Below are 18,982 nucleotides of genomic sequence, written 5' to 3' on the forward strand. Positions count from 1 at the left end.
AATCCTCCACCAGTACAGACTGGTTAAATTATAGTAAAAACATCAAACTGTGGAATATAATGCAGCCATTAAAACAAAGTACATACAGATATGGAAGGATCTCCAAGATAAGAAAAAAGCAAGGCCCAGGAAAAGTGGTATAGTGTTAACAGAAGTCTTCAAAAGGTGAGCCTGAACACTTCTAAGTGTACAGGAGACATTGTAAGGGATACACAGAAACACATGTTTAAGGAAAACAACTTGTAGATCAAATTCCACATGTACTAGCCTGAGAACTAGCACAGGGTCCTTCTTTTCTCATCTCCACCACTCTTCTCTTACCTCTCCACCACTGTAAATCTTAAAGTACAGCACAGCCCAAGGGAGTAAAAACCACCAGAGCACCAAACAAGGAGACCACTGGTGACAAAACAGGGACACGATAAAGATATCAGAAATTCACAGAATACGGTTTTGTGTCTTACACATACTTTAGTCACAGCAAAGTGTGGTATTAGAACTGGGGTGTTTTGGCCAATGTTAGCATGTTATGAATTCAGAAATATGTGAGACTGTGGCATCAGATATCTACCTGTTGATCAACTGATAGATATACGAACAATTTATACTTAAAGATTCACTTTTTCCAACCCCTTGATGGTAATCAAAAAATACACCACTCCTGGGCTTCCCTGGTGGCGCAGTGGTTAAGAATCCGCCTGCCAATGCAGGGAACACGGGTTCAAGCCCTGGTCCAGGAAGATCCCACATGCCGCGGAGCAACTAAGCCCATGCACCACAACTACTGAGCCTGTGCTCTAGAGCCCATGAGCCACAACTACTGAAGCCCGCACGCCTAGAGCACATGCTCCGCAACAAGAAGCCACTGCAATGAGAAGCCCGTGCACTGCAGTGAAGAGTAGCCCCTGCTCACCACAACTAGAGAAAGTCCACGTGCAGCAACGAAGACCCAACGCAGTCAAAAATAAAATAAAATAAATTTATTAAAAAAAAAAAAAAAAACACACTCCTGAGAAAACAGTCCCAAGATAAAAAAAAAACAGAGTCTGCAAAAAATGCTGATGGCCTTAGTCCATCACAGCAAGGCTCTGAGCATTATCCAGGAATCTATCTTAGAATTCAGAAGGAGATGGTTGCCTCGGGGATGCACAGTACTCATTTATTAAAATTGGAAAAAAAAGACTGACAGAAAGTATGATTTAGCTGCCTGGTTTTTGTCAATAAGGACTGGCTTTGTCATTAAAGTTTTACTGTTAGTCATTTTCCATTGAATAAATGAAATCCACAGTTCCAACAATCTGATGTAAATATATTTAAATACAGTTCATATTATACTTTATATATCAATTTACATGTCATATATATTTAAATACATAAGTACACAAATGGTATAAGATCCAAACATTTTATCAGACTTAAATTTAAAATGCAAAGGTTTATTTATTTATTTATTTTTTGGCTGTGTTGGGTCTTCGCTGTGGTGCGCGGGGTTCTCATTGTGGTGGCTTCTCCTGTTGCAGAGCTCGGGCTGTAGGCGTGCGGGCTTCAGTAGCTGTGGCTCGCAGGCTCTAGAGCACAGGCTCAGTAGTTGTGGTGCACGGGCTTAGTTGCTCCGCGGCATGTGGGATCTTCCCGGACCGGGGCTCGAACCCGTGTCCCTTGCATTGGCAAGGGGACCCACTGCACCACCAGGGAAGTCCCGCAAAGGTATATTTAAATGAACATTATTTCAACTTTCCCAAACCTTTCTGAGTATACTGGTTTAAATAAGGTCCCTATGATGGTTAGTTTTGTGTGTCAAATTGGCTAGGCTATAATCCCTAGTTATTCAAATATTAACTAGGTGTTGCTGTGAAAGTATTTTGTAGATGTGATTACCATCAGCTGACTCTGAATAAAGGAGATTATCCTCAATAATCTGGGTGGGTCTCATCCAATCAAATGAAAGGTCTCAGGAGCAAAACTGAGATTTCCCTGAGGAAGAAGAAATCCCACCTGGCCAGCTCCACAATCATTTATTTGTTTTGAAATAAATAAATCTCTTTATATATGTATACAAACCAGTTGGAGATTACATATGTGTATAGGATATTATGTATTTATATATACATAAAATCTCCAACTAGTTGTTTATCTGGTAGACCCCTAAGTGATACAATCTATGTAGGTCAAAGAGTAGGAAGTAAAATTAACAGTCATTTGTTAGGTCTTGGTAAAGCCTTTTTATTCTGCTTCTCAAAAAATGAGATCATGAATGACTAATGACTGGTTAACAAACCTCTTCCAACTCTGGTGGTTTCAAATTCTCTGCTTTCAACAAGACTGAAGTAGGACATAATTGAATTGTCAGCTGCTAAATCATTAAAAATGACTTTTGATGAAAAACTGCTATATGATTTTTCACATACAACTCAGAAGAACAAAGAGACGCTTGTGAACTCTGAGGGCAGGGACTTCTGCTTGTTCAGTGCTTATCACCAGAACTTAGAGGAGTCTCCATAACATAGTAGGAGCTCAAAATATATTTGATAAACGAATAAATGAGGAAAACGCCACCATTCTCATCTACTTAGATGAAAAAATTGTCAGAAACTACACCTATATACACAAAAATCAGGAACAGAATCAATACCAAACCCTCTCATTCTAGCAACAAGTTACATTAATGCAAGGATTTGTTAACTAAATGAGGTGAGAAGAATCCCCACCCATCTCGTTAAGAGATGATTTCCAGTAAAAATGTATTTTTATGTTTAGTAATTATCAAAATTTTTACAGTATGTGTACTATAATTATAATAAATCCAAAAGAAATTAAGACTCTGAGCCTTATGAAGTCAAGACATACAAAGTGTTTTAAAATTTTAATTTATGTTTAATTTTTGTTGCAGAGAATAATATGATGATAAAACTTTTCAAGCATAAAATACATTAGGCTAGAATTCTGCAGAGAAAGCAAAATGGAAAAGAGCTCAAGGAGACAAAAGGATCACGTAAAATTTCAAACTGTTCAACAGGAGCTTGTTCATGCTTTTTTTTTTTTAACCTGTGATGGTGGGCAAATTGTTACAATATTTCTTTTTTTTTTCTGGCTGTGCTGCACCACGGCAGCTTTCTGGATCTTAGTTCCCTGACCAGGGATGAACCCCGGCCCCCAGTAGTGGAAATGTGGAGTTCTAACCACTGGATGGCCAAGGAATTCCATGGCCATTTATTTATTTATTTACTTATTTATTTTTAATTTTGAATTTTATTTACTTTTTTATACAGTAGGTTCTTATTAGTCATCAATTTTAAACACATCAGTGTATACACGTCAATCCCAATCGCCCAATTCATCACACCACCATCCCCACCCCCCGCCGTTTTCCCTCTTGGTGTCCATACGTTTGTTCTCTACATAGCCATTTATTTTTAAATGTCACTATTTGCAACACACTAGATATTATCTCTTTGCAACTATTTAAATTTTTGATGAAAATTTTAGATGTCAACTTTCAAATGTATAAGGGAGGGACTTCCCTGATGGCGCATGGGTTAACAATCCGCCTGACAATGCAGGTGACATGGGTTCGATCCCTGGTCCGGGAAGATCCCACATGCTGCGGAGCAACTAAGCCCATGCGCCACAGGTACTAAGCCTGTGCTCTAGAGCCCACGAGACACAACTACTGAGCCCGTGCGCCTAGAGCCCGTGCTCCGCACCAAGAGAAGCCACCAGAATGAGAAGCCCGCGCACTACAACGAAGAGTAGCCCCTGCTCGCCGCAACTAGAGAAAGCCCGCACACAGCAATGAAGACCCAACGCAGCCAAAAATAAATAAATAAATAAATAAAATTTTAAAAAATGTATAAGGGAGTGAAAGTTGTTTAAGTTATTATGGGAAATTCTAGAGTAAAAAATATTAAAACCACCATACTGTGCCATCATTTTTGTAAAAAAAAAAAAAAAAGTTGGGGGAAAATATGTGTATACACATATGTATGATTTCCTTCTATGTACATTGATTTTCTCTGGAAAAGATACTAGAGACTAGTAACAATGATGATCTATGGGGGAATACTGGGTCTTCGGAGACCTGATGTGGAGAGTTTTTGCACTGAATATACTTTTGTACCTTTTAAATGTTGACATATTCAAATATTACCTTTCTAAAAACAAAAAGTTTTAACAATTAAGTAAAATAAATAAAAATGTGAAGGTGACCACTATAAGACTACAAATAGGATGGATACCTTCCTGACAAATAGAAAATCTGATAAAACCAACACAAGGAAAGGAAGGAGAAAACACATACACATACACACACACACACACACACACACACACACATATACATACATACACACAGAGGAATTAAAATATAATTAAATATAAAAGAATTAAATATCCTGAGAATTCCCTGGTGGTGCAGTGGTAAAGAATCTGCCTGCCAGTGCAGGGGACACAGGTTCGAGCCCTGGTCCGGGAAGATCCCACATGCCGCGGAGCAACTAGGTCTGCGCGCCACAACTACTGAAGCCCGTGCACCTAGAGCCGGTGCTCCACAACAAGAGAAGCCACTGCAATGAGAAGCCCACACACTGCAATGAGGAGTAGCCCCCACTCGCCACAACTGGAGAAAGCCCGCACGCAGCAATGAAGACCCAACACGGCCAAAAATAAATAGACTAAATAAATAAATAAATTTCTTTTTTAAAAAAGCCCGTATCAATCCTAGCTGAATATAAATAACTTTAACTTTTAACTTTTTTATTACTTCCAACTTTAATCTCTAATTTGGAGGAATTAGGGAAACTATTAAGAGCTTTTTTTGTTGTTTAATTTGTACATACCGAATAACTTCCATGTTCCCAAAGTTATAGTGAATGTCAGCAAATGTGTTAGTCAACAATACAGACATAGTTTTTGTTTTATTATACTGCATTTAGTGCCCTGGTTCTTAAATGGGTACTAGTCTACACCCCAAGGACTCCTTTGGAAAGGGTGAGGTGGTGGCAGTACTACCACAATGGGAGCAGTATTAACATTTCATAGATGGAAAACAAGGATGTTAGATACCCCATAGATATATAGGTATAAAGCAGAGGACACTCCATGATTCATATGACTTTGAAATGTCCCTCTGGACATTTATGTAAGTGAAAAACATGATTCTGTTACCTGAGACTAGAGCTAATTCCATTCTATGTATGAGAACACAAAATATTTGGGGTATGGTTTTAATATACCATATTATATTATGTGTGCCATCATATAAAAAGAGAAAAGACTGTATTTTGTTTTGTTCAAAACTTACCAATAGTACCATTTTGAAAAAAAATCTCAGGAAATATTAGAGTTCCTGGTACAAATTATCAGTCTAATTTATAACCGCTGCATTGCTAGTGATTCTATGCATACACGCAAACATTTCACAATTTCGTTACAGCTTCCACTATTGTCATGCCTCAGCATTTACACATATTGAAATACAGTATATATGATCCTATTATATATATTATATTATATTATAAATTTTTTCTCTTTTATATTGCAGTTAGAACATAATACTGAGTTTTAGCTTTGTTTTTCCATTATACGTATAAGTTATACTATCAATAAATTTCACTTCAGAATAATAAAGAGGGCATTTTTCCTGACTTGTTCTCAAAGTGGCCAAAAATCATTTATAAGGAGTAAGGCACTGGGGCAAAATCTCTTCATTTAATCAGTCTGTCAAAAGAAAATGAAGTTTACTTAAAGAAAACTAATAGTTCATTAAATACTTTTAGTTGGCAGTCATAAGCTTAAATATTGATTTTAAACTGTCACTGAAAATATCCCATAACAGAAAAACCTATTATGATCCTATTCCAGTTATATCGTCTATTGTTGAGTTACAAATCATCCCAAAACTTAGTGGCACAAAACAACCATTCTACTTTGCTCACTGATTCAGTGGGTGAGGAATTCAGACAGGGCACAGCACAGAACTCTTGCCTTTGCTTCACAATAACTGGGGCCTCAAGAGGAACTCAAATGGCTGAGGCTGGATCAGCTGGTGGCTCCTTCAGGCATATGTCTGGCACTTGGGCTCAGATAGGACCATCAGCCTTAGCACCTACAAACGGCCTCTCCACGTAGCCTGGTTTTCTCACAGTATAGTGGCTGAGTTCCAAGCAGAACTATCCTGAGAGCAAACATTCCAAGAAAACCAGGTAGAAGCTTCATGGCCTTTTCTGACCTAGCCTTGAAGAGTCACACATCATTACTTCCACAATACTGTGTTGGTCACAACCCCACCCAGATCCAAGTGGAGAAGACATGGACTTCATCTATCAATGGAAGGAATGTCAAAGAAGTTGAGGACCATGTTTTAAAACACAACAGATAGATAGATAGATAGATAGATAGATAGATAGATAGATAGATAAACACACACCACAGACTCTTTTCAGCCAACCAAGATGCTAAAACAAAACAACTGGTAGCCCGGCTGTTCTTCAAATTTGTTCCCTTGGTAAATTTAAAGCTACAAACACTTGTGGAGCAACTATATATATATAATGAACAAGACACACGAAGGCTGTAAAGATGATCAAAACCAACGTTAAAGAACTTAACACTGGGCTTCCCTGGTGGTGCAGTGGCTAAGAATCCACCTGCCAGTGCAGGGGACACGGGTTCGAGCCCTGGTCCGGGAAGATCCCACGTGCCACGGAGCAACTAACCCCATGTGCCACAACTACTGAGCCTGTGCTCTAGAGCCTGTGAGCCACAACTACTGAGCCCGCGTGCATAGAGACCATGCGCGGCAACGAGAAGCCACCGCAATGAGAAGCCCGCGCACCGCAACGAAGAGTAGCCCCCACTCGCCGCAACTAGAGAAAGCCCACGCGCAGCAACAAAGACCCAACGCAGCCAAAAATAAACTAAATCTAAAAAAAAATGTTTTTAATAATAAAATAAATAAATAGAAACAGGCAATGATACATTACAGACCTCATGACAGAAGTACACCATGCTACCCATGAAGTGATCTTGTACCCACACCCCACAAAAATAAACCTAGATTTGATCCGCTAGAATCTGTATATAACTATCCATCTACAGAGAAGCATGGTAAAGGACACAAGAGCGATGCAATGAACAAACTCCAAGCCAAAAGAAACTCAACAGGATTAACCACCTGCTATCGTCAACAAAATACTGAGAGAGAGAATATGAAATAATATGTATCTGTAAATTAAAAGACTGAAAGATGTCCACACAAAAACTTGTACAGGAATGTTCATAACACCATTATTCATAAAAACCAGAAAGTGGAAACAATCCAAACGTCCATCAACTGATGAACGGATAAACAAACGTAGTACATCCACCCAGTGACATCATTAAGCTATAAAAAGAAATGAAGTGATCTCTTGGTTATTAAGTAATACACTGTTTAGCCTCCATGTATTTGTGTTTTTTACAGTTTTCTTCCTGTAACTGATTTCCAATCTCATAGTGTTATGATCAGAAAACATGCTTGATACGATTCCAATTTTCTTAAATTTTCTGAGGCTTGCTTTGTGACCCAACATGTGATCTATCCTGAAGAACGTTCCATGTGCACTTGAGAAGAAAGTGTATTCTGCCACTTTGGGGTGCAATGTTCTATAAATATCAATTAGATCTATCTGGTCTATTGTGTCATTTACAGCTTGTGTTTCCTTATTTATTTTCTGTTTGAATGATCTGTCCATTGGTGTAAGTGGGGTGTTAAAGTCCCCCACTATTATTGTGTTACTGTCCATTTCTCCTTTCATGGCTGTTAGTTAGCATCTGCCTTATGTACTGAGGTGCTCCTATGTTGGGTGCATAAACATTTATAATTGTTATATCTTCTTGGATTGATCCTTTGATCATTATGTAGTGTCCCTCCTTATCTCTTGTAACAGTCTTTATTTTAAAGTCTATTTTATCTGATACGAGTATTGCTACTCCAGCTTTCTTTTGATTTCCATTTGCATGGAATATCTTTTTCCATCCCTTCACTTTCAGTCTGTATGTGTCCCTAGGTCTGAAGTAGATCTTTTGTAGATGGCATATATATGGGTCTTGTTTAAAAGATGCTCAACATCACTAATTTAATTAGAGAAATGCAAATCAAAACTACAATGAGGTATCAACTCACGCTGATCAAAATGGCCATTATCAAAAAAGCTAGAAACAATAAATGCTGAAAAGGGTGTGGTGAAAAGGGAACCCTCCTGCACTGTTGGTGGGAATGTAAATTGATACAGCCACTATGGAAAACAGCATGGAGGTTCCTTAAAAAACTAAAAATAGAACTACCATATGATCCAGCTATCCCACTACTGGGCATATACCCTGAGAAAACCATAATTCAAAAAGAGACATGTACCACAATGTTCACTGCAGCAGTATTTACGATAGCCAGGACATGGAACCAACCTAAACGCCCATCAACAGATGAATGGATAAAGAAGATATGGCACATATATACAATGGAATATTACTCAGCCATAAAAAGAAACAAAATTGAGTTATTTGTAGTGAGATGGATGGACCTAGAGTCTGTCATACAGAGTGAAGTAAGTCAGAAAGAGAAAAACAAATACCATATCCTAACACATATATATGGAAGCTAAAAAAAGTGGTTCTGAAGAACCTAGGGGCAGGACAGGAATAAAGACGCAGACATAGAGAATGGACTTGAGGACACGGGGAGGGGGAAGGGTAAGCTGGGATGAAGTGAGAGAGTGGCATGGACTTATATACACTACCAAATGTAAAATAGATAGCTAGTGGGAAGCAGCCACGTAGCACAGGGAGATCAGCTCGGTGCTTTGTGTCCACCTAGAGGGGTGGGATAGGGAGGGTGGGAGGGAGATGCAAGAGAGAGGGGATATGGGGACATGTGTATGCATATGGCTGATTTGCTTTGTTGTGCAACAGAAACTAACACAGTATTGTGAAGCAATTATACTCCAATAAAGAGCTATTAAAAAAAAAGGAATGAAAGAATTCATGCTATGACATGGAAGAAACTTGAAAACATTAGGCTAAGTAAAAAGAAGCCAGACACCAAAAAACACATACTGTATGATTCCATTTATATGAAATGTCCAGAAAAGGCAACTCTACAGAGAAAGAAAGTAGATCAGTGGTTGCCTGATAGCAATAGGGGAGAATAGGGAGTAACTGGCCTCTTTTTGGGGTGATGAAAATAATCTGAAATTAGTAGTGGCGACGGTTATACAACTTGGTGAGTATCCTGAAAACCACTAAATTGTGCAATTTAAAAGCATGGATTTTATGTTATGTGAATTATATATCAATTATTTAAATGGACAAGAAAAAAAAGACTTAAGAGTCTTACCAACCAATCATACTCAACTTATTTGGATCCCAATTTAAACAAACTATAAAAAAGAAAAAATATTCTAAAAGAAAAAATGTGAAAACTAGATATTCAAGGACAGTAATGTTTACACAGAATCCTAAATGATCAATGGATGCTAAACAAATGCATTAATGTTTGACCAAAAACAAGATATTTACATAGTTGCCAGGTACCTCCCCCAAAATAACTTACTGGATACAAAGAAACACCACCTTTACCAAGTCATCAAACTTAATATCACCATTATTAAGACAAACCCAATTACATGGGTTTGTCCTAACGGATTTAGAAGGACACATCATCACCTCTATGCCATCCCTACAAAAAATATATAACCTGAATCTAATTATTAGGAAACATTACACAAACACAAACTAAGCCACATTCAACAAAATAACTGGCCTGTTTTCTTCAAAAATGTTAAGGTCAAAAAACACAAAGGGACTTTCCTGGCAGTCCAGTGGTTAAGACTCCGCTCTTCCACTTCCGGGGGCACGGGTTTGATCCCTGGTCGGGGAACTAATCCCGCATGCCACATGGCGCGGCCAAAAAAAAAAAAAAAAAACAAAACACATAGACTGAGCTGGTTCCATATCAAGGATACATGACAATAAAATACAATGTGTGGGGACTTTCCTGGTGGCGCAGTGGTTAAGAATCCACCTGCCAATACAGGGGATACGGGTTCGAGCCCTGGACGGGGAAGATCCCACATGCCATGGAGCAGCTAAGCCCATGCACCACAACTACTGAGCCTACGCTCTAGAGCTCGCGAGCCACAACTACTGAGCCCGCGTGCTGCAACTACTACAGCCTGCGTGCCTAGAGCCCGTGCTCCGTGACAAAAGAAGCCACCGCAACGAGAAGCCCGCGCACTGCAACAAAGAGGAGCCTCCGCTGGCCGCAAACAGAGAAAGCCCACGTGCAGCAATGAAGACCCAACGCAGCCAAAAATAAATAAATTAATTAATTAAAAAAAAAATACAACGTGTGATTCTGGATTTTATCCTAGACTAAGGAAAAAATACTTAGCTACGCAGAACACTGTTGAGACATAAAATTTGAATAAGGATTGTGAATGAGACAATAGCTTTGTGTAAATATTAGGGTTCCTGAGATGTTTACTACACTGTGGTTATGTAAAAGAATTTTCGTATATTTAGGAAAACCACTCTAAAGTCTCCAATTTACTCTCCAATGGTTCAGGAAAAATATATATATAATAAAGAATATATATATTATATATATAAAAAATGACAAAATGTTAATTGCTGAACCTGGGTAAAGGGCATACTGGAGTTCCTTGTATATTCTTGGCATTTCCTGTAAGTTTGAATGAGACCATATTTTTCAGAAATACATTCTGAAATATTTACAAATGAAAAAGTAAGATTTCTCTGATGAGCTTCAAAATAATGGGACAAGTAGGGGTCTAGATGAAATAATTGGTCATGTAGTAATAACTGTTAAAGTAGAATAATGGAAACATCAGGTGTATTATACTATTCTCTGTACTTTTCTATTTTTGAAATTTTCTGCAATAAAAAGTTTTAAAGAAGTCCACAATGAGGGACATCCCTGGTGGCACAGTGGTTGAGAATGCACCTGCCAACGTAGGGGACACGGGTTCGAGCCCTGGTCCGAAAGATCCCACATTCTGCGGAGCAACTAAGCCCGTGTGCTACAACTACTGAGCCTGCGCTCTAGAGCCCGAGAGACACAAATACTGAGCCCATGAGCCACAACTACTGAGCCTGTGTGCCACATCTATTGAAGCCCACACACATAGAGCCCATGCTTCGCAACAAGAGAAGCCACCTCAATGAGAAGCCCGCGCACCGCAAGGAAGAGTAGCCCCCGCTCTCTGCAACTAGAGGAAGCCCACACACAGCAACGAAGACCCAACGCAGCCAAAAATTAAAAGATAAAATAAATTTATTAAAAAAAAAAAAAATAAGAGCCACCCACATCCAGGACTCTAGTTTTGAAATGTTCCTAATATATGACACTCTCTCCATTTAATCCCCCCTTAAAACCTCTTTATAAAGCATGAACCATTCAGGCAATTTTATTTGCCCCATGTGAAGTTTTAGTCAATACAAAAAGAGAAACACAGTTGATACCTCTAACTCTACTGTACATGGACATATAGTTACCGTTGAGAGTAAAATCAATAAATAATGGAAGAAAACAGGTAAACGTAGATAGAAGTAATCTACCCAAAGAGATGATCTACAAATCACGGAGAGAGAAAAACCAACTGACATTTGTTAAGCACCCCATTATAAGCCATTCCTTAGGTCATTTAATCTTCACATCAATGCTTGCATAATTTTTCCCTTAATTTTGTTTTTAATTTTTTTCCTTAAAGTATACAATTTTAGATTTTTTTTTTTTTTTTTTAATTTTTGGCCACGCTTCGTGGCCTGTGGGTTCTTAGTTCCCTGACCAGGGATCGAACCTGTGCCCTTGGTAGTGAACACACAGAGTCCTAACCACTGGACCACCAGGGAATTCCCACCTTTTTTAACTGTGGTAAAATACATATGATTCCAAATGGGGACTTCCCTGGTGGTCCAGGGGGTAAGACTCCGCACTCCCAATGCAGGGAGCCCGGGTTCGATCCCTGGTCGGGAAACTAGATCCTGCATGCATGCTGCAACTAAGAAGTCCACACATCCTGCACGTTGCAACTAAAAAAGATATCGCATGCCGCAACGAAGATCCCGGGTGCCACAACTAAGACCCAGCGCAGCCAAAATGAATAAATAATAAATAAATAAACATTTACTTTAAAAAAGAGGTGATTTTTTTCAACCTCATTTTACAAATGAGGAAAATGCAGATGAGTGAGAAGTTAAGACATTTTCCTAAGGCAAGCAGCAAGTCACCAACCAGAATCTGAACCCAGGTCTTTCTTTAAACTGCATGACTGCCATTATATAATTTCATTGGTTCTTAAGTTTCTTAAAATTTCATTTCTCTGAGTCAATACTAAGAGCCTCATCAATTCTAAACAGCCTGATTTTCTACATTTACAAGCCTAAAATAGACAGCACCAAAAAAGGCAGCCATGCTGAGACCCTCCATGAACAGTCAGCAGACGCCCAACCATCTTTACACCTCACTACCTTTGCAACAACAACTTTAGAAGCTACGTTAGAAGCTAAATTAAATCCAAAAGTACATGAATATAAATGAGACATTTTATCTTTCTTAAGTTTATGTTGCAAATGGTGAATAAAATCCAAATAATTTTGCATAGATACTTTAATAACACACTGAATTTCTGGATTTCAGGTATAGCTAAAATAACTGATTAGTATGTCATTTTAAAAAGCAATACTTTGGTCTCATACATGAGGAACAAATATGATTACCCTGAATCTGTGAATATATAATTTGTAAATACTACAGAATAACCCATATCATAATTAACACTTTCTCTACAAAAATGGAAAGAAACTGAAAAACTCTATGAACTACAGCAGAAAATATAGTAGGAATTTAACTTATGAGACAGACAACCAGTGGGGAAATCATTCTCAGGCAGACACAGAACAAACCTGTGTGCCAAGAGCCTCCCTTCCCCCATTACCAAAACATTTCAAAAGCTTCAGGAACCCCAAGACCAGAGTTTGAGACACCACGGTATTAAACTGAAAAATACATTTACATATGGTCCTAGTCTCATTACATATTTTGTAGGACAGAAATGGCTTTCAAAATACAGTACTTATACTTCTTTCTTAAAATTTAGATCACTTTTTTATTGATTGTTTTTTGTTTAAAAAAAAAATCAAAGGGGCTAAAATATGTCAAAGCTGTTGACTGTGGGGGTGGGGAGATGCACACAATGAAGATTAAACTACAAAGAAATGCTCAGAGTTGCTATCTGCAGGAATTTTTTTCCATATCTATCACACTGCACTTCTTTCTTTAGCACACTTTTTTTTCCACACATACCTAATACTATAAATATATAATAAATACTCAGAATTTTAAAAACTGTAAATACAACCCAGTTGTTTTAGAGAGGAGGGAAAAAGAAGTCCTCCAAAATACCAGTGAAGTATAAATTTCCTCATATTCAAACCTTCAAACCACCATGGAAAATTGGAGATGGCAAAACACTGCTCCAATTGTCCGCTAAAGCCTATGTGCAAAGACTTCTATTTCAACATTTTGACTAACTAATAAACATATGTTGCATCCTAAAAAATATATACTAAAACCAAGAACCACCCAAAAACCTACTCCCATCTAAACTAAGAGGAAGACAAATGGGAAACCAAAAAGCTATAGGTTACATAAAGTACTTTTCCTCATATCATGGAAAACAAAAGACTCAAAACACATTTTAATTTTCCAAGAAAAAGACAATTAACTTACTAGCATGCTTGTCTGCAAGCATTATAAGCGTGTTGGAAATATCTCGTCGTCTATAAAAGCACACTACTTTTGCTTCCACGTTGCCAGTTGCAGTCTAAGAAATAAGAAAAATAAAAGTCATCTATACTGAACATTAGATTCAAGTAGTTTATAAAACAAAACTAGAGACAGCATAATTGTAAGATCACTGTCATTTACTGCGCCAACCACAACTGCAGGATAATCAGAGAGCTTAAAAATTCAAATAAGGACGAGTAACATTTGTAAAAGTTCTAAGTGAAACAAATGTCAAACATAAAATAACTCACTGGCATCAATTAAAAATTAAACTAAAGTGATCAGAGAGCTTTAATGACTAAAGCCATAGTTAACTCTGATTAACCTTAAGAAACTAATCCCCAAAATTTAAAAAGCCACAACGTAACTTAAAAGACAGTTAAACATAGTCCTCCAAACCCTCTTCCTTAGGCACAGGCTAAATGCAAAATCACCCAGCCCCATCCTAAACACCCTCACGTTCGACTGATGGTGAAGCTCTGCAGGTGCAGGGCAGTCAACATGTGAGGTGGACCAGATAACTTGGAAAAGCATTCTCAGCCCAAGGGAGTCCATGAATCCATAACGGTCAACATTCTTAGTAGTACTTAGCTTACCTTCACATATGAAAGTATTAAAAACCTTGAGTTATGAACACTGAAGCTCTTATTTCTTTTTGACTACAGTCTAGAATACAATCAATATTCAGTTAGGCTGTAATTTACTGCAGCTGGGGCCCAGGCTCCCACCCTCCTATTCTTTATGAATTCTGAGAGCTTTCAAGGTCAATTGTTCACTACAAAGTTCATTGTAAAAACACACAGATTACAATAAAATGCTATTGTGACTTCCAATTTCAAACAAACTTGAGAACAAATTTTCAGAATTTCTCTGGGCTTACAGATACACTCAGACAAAAAGAAATAAGTATATGTGCTGCAGTAAATTTGTCAGTCTTATGAAGTTCAGCAGTGGCAGTATTTTAAAGTGAGAAATCGTCTTGTAGAAATATTGCCCCTTAAAACTGAAATCATATTACATCCTAACCAAAGTGCTTCTATATTTCACAATACTGTGATCAAATACATCCTCCAGAAGTAATGATCCAGCAATCTGCTAAATGAACAGGCCAATATTCCTATGTAAGTAAAATCTATCAATGACTTCAATTATCAGTGCTTTATCATTTTTGTCTTCTTGAGACAAAAGCATGTTAATGGATGACTAATAAGAAAATAAATAAATAAATAAACATTAAAAAAAAAAAAAAAAAAGCATGTTAAAAACCCAAAGCAAGAGTTTTAAGGCATACGTGTTTTTTTTCTACCTTACTGGTGAGTTCCTCCAATAGGGATACTCTGTAAAGCTAATTAAATTCTTATTTAAACCTGCTTGGGGTGGAGGGGCATAGTTCAAAATAAATATTCTCTTCTGAACCACGTACACACTTGGCTATTAGGTAGTTTACAGTATTACTCTTCTCTACTGTACACACACACCCTCCCTTCGAGCATTCCTCTAAAGTTGAGCTACTAAAATTGTGGTCCAAGGCCCAGTCCACAGCTGTTACTATGTAATAAAATGAGTACAGAAATTAAATGAATTATAGTATTTGAGAGTTAATTTTATATCTATTGAATCTAATAATGAAAAATGGGGCTTGCATTTTTATAAGCCTACTTTAAATTTCATTTTTCTACTCTCATTTTTAAATTTTACAAAAGCAGTCTAAGATATTGAAAATTCTTAAAAATCCTCCACCACAAATAATTTAAGAAGTATAGCTCTGAAGACCTAAGTTAAATATTTTGTATATATAGAGTCACCAAATTTCTTGCGTGCGAAGGCTTCCTATGTGCCCCTGCACAAGCTAAGCACCACGGATGCATGGTGCCTGCCCTCACCAAGCCTCCGCTCCAGCAAAGATGCCTGTCCACGTGTCATCTCGTCTCCAATCTTCCAAAGCCCAGCTGTAATCATGTCCTTCACCCAGAAACCTTCACCGGTTCCCCACAACTGAAGCATAAGAGTAAAACATTCCTGACAAATTCCCAGCACTACTGTCCTTTACTCCTTTCTTTTCCCCTCCAGACTTCACTTCTCACTCATGGAGGCAGGAAGTACCACCTGTTGAGGGAAGAACAGAAAAAGCTTCAAGGAGGAGGAAAGGGGGCAGAAGGTCCCTAGCTAGCTAGGAAAGAAGGAAAGGAGTCCAACAGGCGAAGCCTGGAGGACTGAGTAGTCTTAAGAAAAAAGAAGGACCTGAACAAAACCCACAGGTGGGAAAAGTGGAGACAGGTATAAAGAAGAACCTACAATGAACAGCAATTTCTTTCCTGTGTTCTTTTCTCCATTTAGGTTGCAGCCTCTTAAATCTCTATTCTGTCAAACACATTTAGTAAAACATCCTCCAGCAATAAGGGGCTTTAAGTCAACCTCATACTCACGTCCATTTCTATCCCAGACTTAGAAAGTAAGTACATTATTAAAAAACAAAAAACCAAACACTTTCCATTTTGGAAAGTCCATGGTCTGCTCGAACTAAAGAACAAATGGAAAAGAACTTCCTTTTCCCAATTTCTGTCCTTCTTCCCAACAGATCCTAAATGTCAGGAGGGGTCTTAACTTGGGTTCTATAAAAGGGCTTTGAAGGGATCTCCTGAAATTATAGGCAAAATCTTGTATGTGCAAATATAGATTGGGGTGGGGGACAAGATTAGATGCTCAAAGAAGTTAGTGGCTCCCTTCTCCCCACAAAAAAAAGACCCTAAACATTAAAATGAATCTCAGAACAAATTGGATGGCTAATAAAACATACAGAATATGAAGAAACATATAAATTATACAACGTAACACACCAAAAAAAAATCAACAGCAAATAACATTAAATTTATCCATAAGCACAACTTCCAAAACTTCCTGAGACTGTATAACTGCTATGCACACAAAGCCTTCTTTCAACATGTGTGCAGACTAAATCTTTAGAAGAGCGACACCCAAGCTAGATAGTGACTAAATAAAATTTACCGTGAAGCTGTTTTCTATTTTAACTTTATATTCTTCCTCTAAAAGATCATCATCACTGTGTCTGAGTACAGTTTAGAGGAGAGGAAAAAAGGGTATGTAAAATAAACAATGTCGGTGAGAAGCGGCTGCAGCTCCGGGCAGTGGAGGCAGGAACCCGAAGGCGAGCAGGGTCCGGGCGGGCACCATGGCCGGGGTCACCACCACCGAGGCGGTGAAGCGCTGAGACCCAGGTTCTGCAGCTGCAGGCCGGTGATGCGGAGGAGAGGGCCGAGCGCCTCCCGCGGAAGTGGAGGGAGAAAGGCGGTCCGGGAACAGGCTCAGGCTGAGGCGGCCTCCTTGAACCGCAGGATCCAGCTGGTTGAAAAGGAGCTGGACAGTGCCCAAGAGCGCCTGGCCACTGCCCTGCAAAAGCTGGAGGAAGCTGAGAAAGCTGCTGATGACAGCGAGAGAGGTATGAAGGTTATTGAAAACCAATCCTTAAAAGAGGAAGAGGGGCTTCCCTGGTGGCGCAGTGGTTAAGAATCTGCCCACCAATGCAGGGGACACGGGTTCAAGCCCTGGTCCAGGAAGATACCACATGCCGCGGAGCAACTAAGCCTGTGCACCACATCTACTGAGCCTGCGCTCTAGAGCCCGCGAGCCACAACTACTGAGCCCGTGTGCCACAGCTACTGAAGCCCACGCGCCTAGAGCCCGTGCTCCGCAACAAGAGAAGCCACCGCAATGAGAAGCCCGCACACCACAACGAAGAGTAGCCCCCGCACGCCGCAACTAGAGAAAGCCTGCGTGCAGCAACGAAGACCCAACACAGCCAAAAATAAATAAAATAAATAAAAATTTAAAAATAAATAAATAAATAAAAAAGAGGAAGAAAAAATGGAGCTCCAGGAAATCCAACTCAAAGAAGCTAAGCACACTGCAGAAGAGGCAGGTAGGAAGTACGAAGAGGTGGCTCGTAAGCTGGTGATTATTGAGGGAGACTTGGAAGGCACATAGGAGCGAGCTGAGCTGGCAGAGTCCTGCTGCGGAGATGGATGAGCAGATCAGACTGATGTGGCAGAACCTGAAGTGTCTGAGTGCTGCTGAAGAAAAGTACTCTCAAAAAGAAGACAAATATGAGGAAGAGATAAAGACTCTTACTGAAAACTCAAGGAGGCAGAGACCCGTGCTGAGTTTACTGAGAGATCGGTAGCCAAGCTGGAAAAGACAATCGATGATTTGGAAGATAAACTGAAATGCACCAAAGAGGAGCACCTCTGTACACAAAGGATGCTGGACCAGACTCTGCTTGACCTGAATGAAATGCAGAGCACCCCAGGCCCACCCTGCCGCTGCTCCTCCCTCTGACCCCGACTCCGCTGAGGCCAGCCTGCCCGAAGCTGACCTTTAAACTGACGGCTGATCTTTAACTGGAAGGCTGCTTTCTCCTTTCACCACGTCTCCCACCCCCACCCCTGTGTCCTTTTCGCCAAACTGTCTCTGCCTCTCCCCAGAGATTCCATTTGGGCTAGAGGCTGAGCATCTTTGGGAACAACGTTTAAGGGAATGTGAGCACAATGTCAAGTGTCTTGAAAAGCATGTTGTGATGGACACATTTTGTAATTACCTTTTCTGTTGTTGTTGATGTAGCAGCCATTTGTAAAACATTCCAGATAATTCCATAGTTCTGAAGCAGCAGTCTAATCCCTTTCTCACTTTTGGAAGGTAACTTTTCAGCTTAATGCATATTGCCCTCTCCGTAGAGGAGGGGAAAAGGTATGGGCCTGCCTTGCTGAGAGCCAAACAGCCCAGAGAAGGACTCCATTTTGGGAAGCCTTATTGCTCTGTAAAAAGTACCCGCCAAACCAGAAAGGTGATTCCAGAATGAGTTAGCCAAAAAAAAAAAAAAAGCGCTGTTCAGGTTTTCAGCTTTACGGTATCTCTGGGCAACTTTTTTTTTCCATCAGAAGTGACCAGATGAAATTAAGATGGTGAGACCTCTGAGACCAAATCCTTGTCCCAGCTCTACCCGTTTCCCAACCACTCACAGAATGGATCATGTGCCCCTTATTTTGAGGCGACCACTTATTTGCTCTCCCGCCTCCTTGAAAGAAAGGAAAGAAAATTATGTTCTACCACTGATTTAGCCATATG

General features: G+C 39.3%; 1 protein-coding gene and 1 pseudogene across 5 annotated transcripts in view; one reads left to right on the forward strand and one right to left on the reverse strand.

Annotated features, from left to right (window-relative positions):
- The window catches only part of MTA3 (metastasis associated 1 family member 3), a 166,281-nt gene that overhangs the window by 140,620 nt on the left and 6,679 nt on the right, over positions 1-18,982 (reverse strand). For all 5 annotated transcript variants that reach the window (XR_009506601.1, XM_059943496.1, XM_059943492.1 and 2 more), the window contains exon 3: positions 13,787-13,880. Coding sequence is in view for 4 of the 5 variants with exons in the window: in XM_059943496.1 (XP_059799479.1) it covers positions 13,787-13,880 (94 nt within the window). In the remaining variant the exon portion in view is untranslated. The remainder of the gene's footprint in view (positions 1-13,786; positions 13,881-18,982) is intronic.
- Positions 17,034-18,288, forward strand: LOC132377321 (tropomyosin alpha-3 chain-like; annotated as a pseudogene).

This window comes from Balaenoptera ricei, chromosome 13, assembly GCF_028023285.1.
Source record: "Balaenoptera ricei isolate mBalRic1 chromosome 13, mBalRic1.hap2, whole genome shotgun sequence".
In the NCBI taxonomy this organism is placed as follows: domain Eukaryota; kingdom Metazoa; phylum Chordata; class Mammalia; order Artiodactyla; family Balaenopteridae; genus Balaenoptera; species Balaenoptera ricei.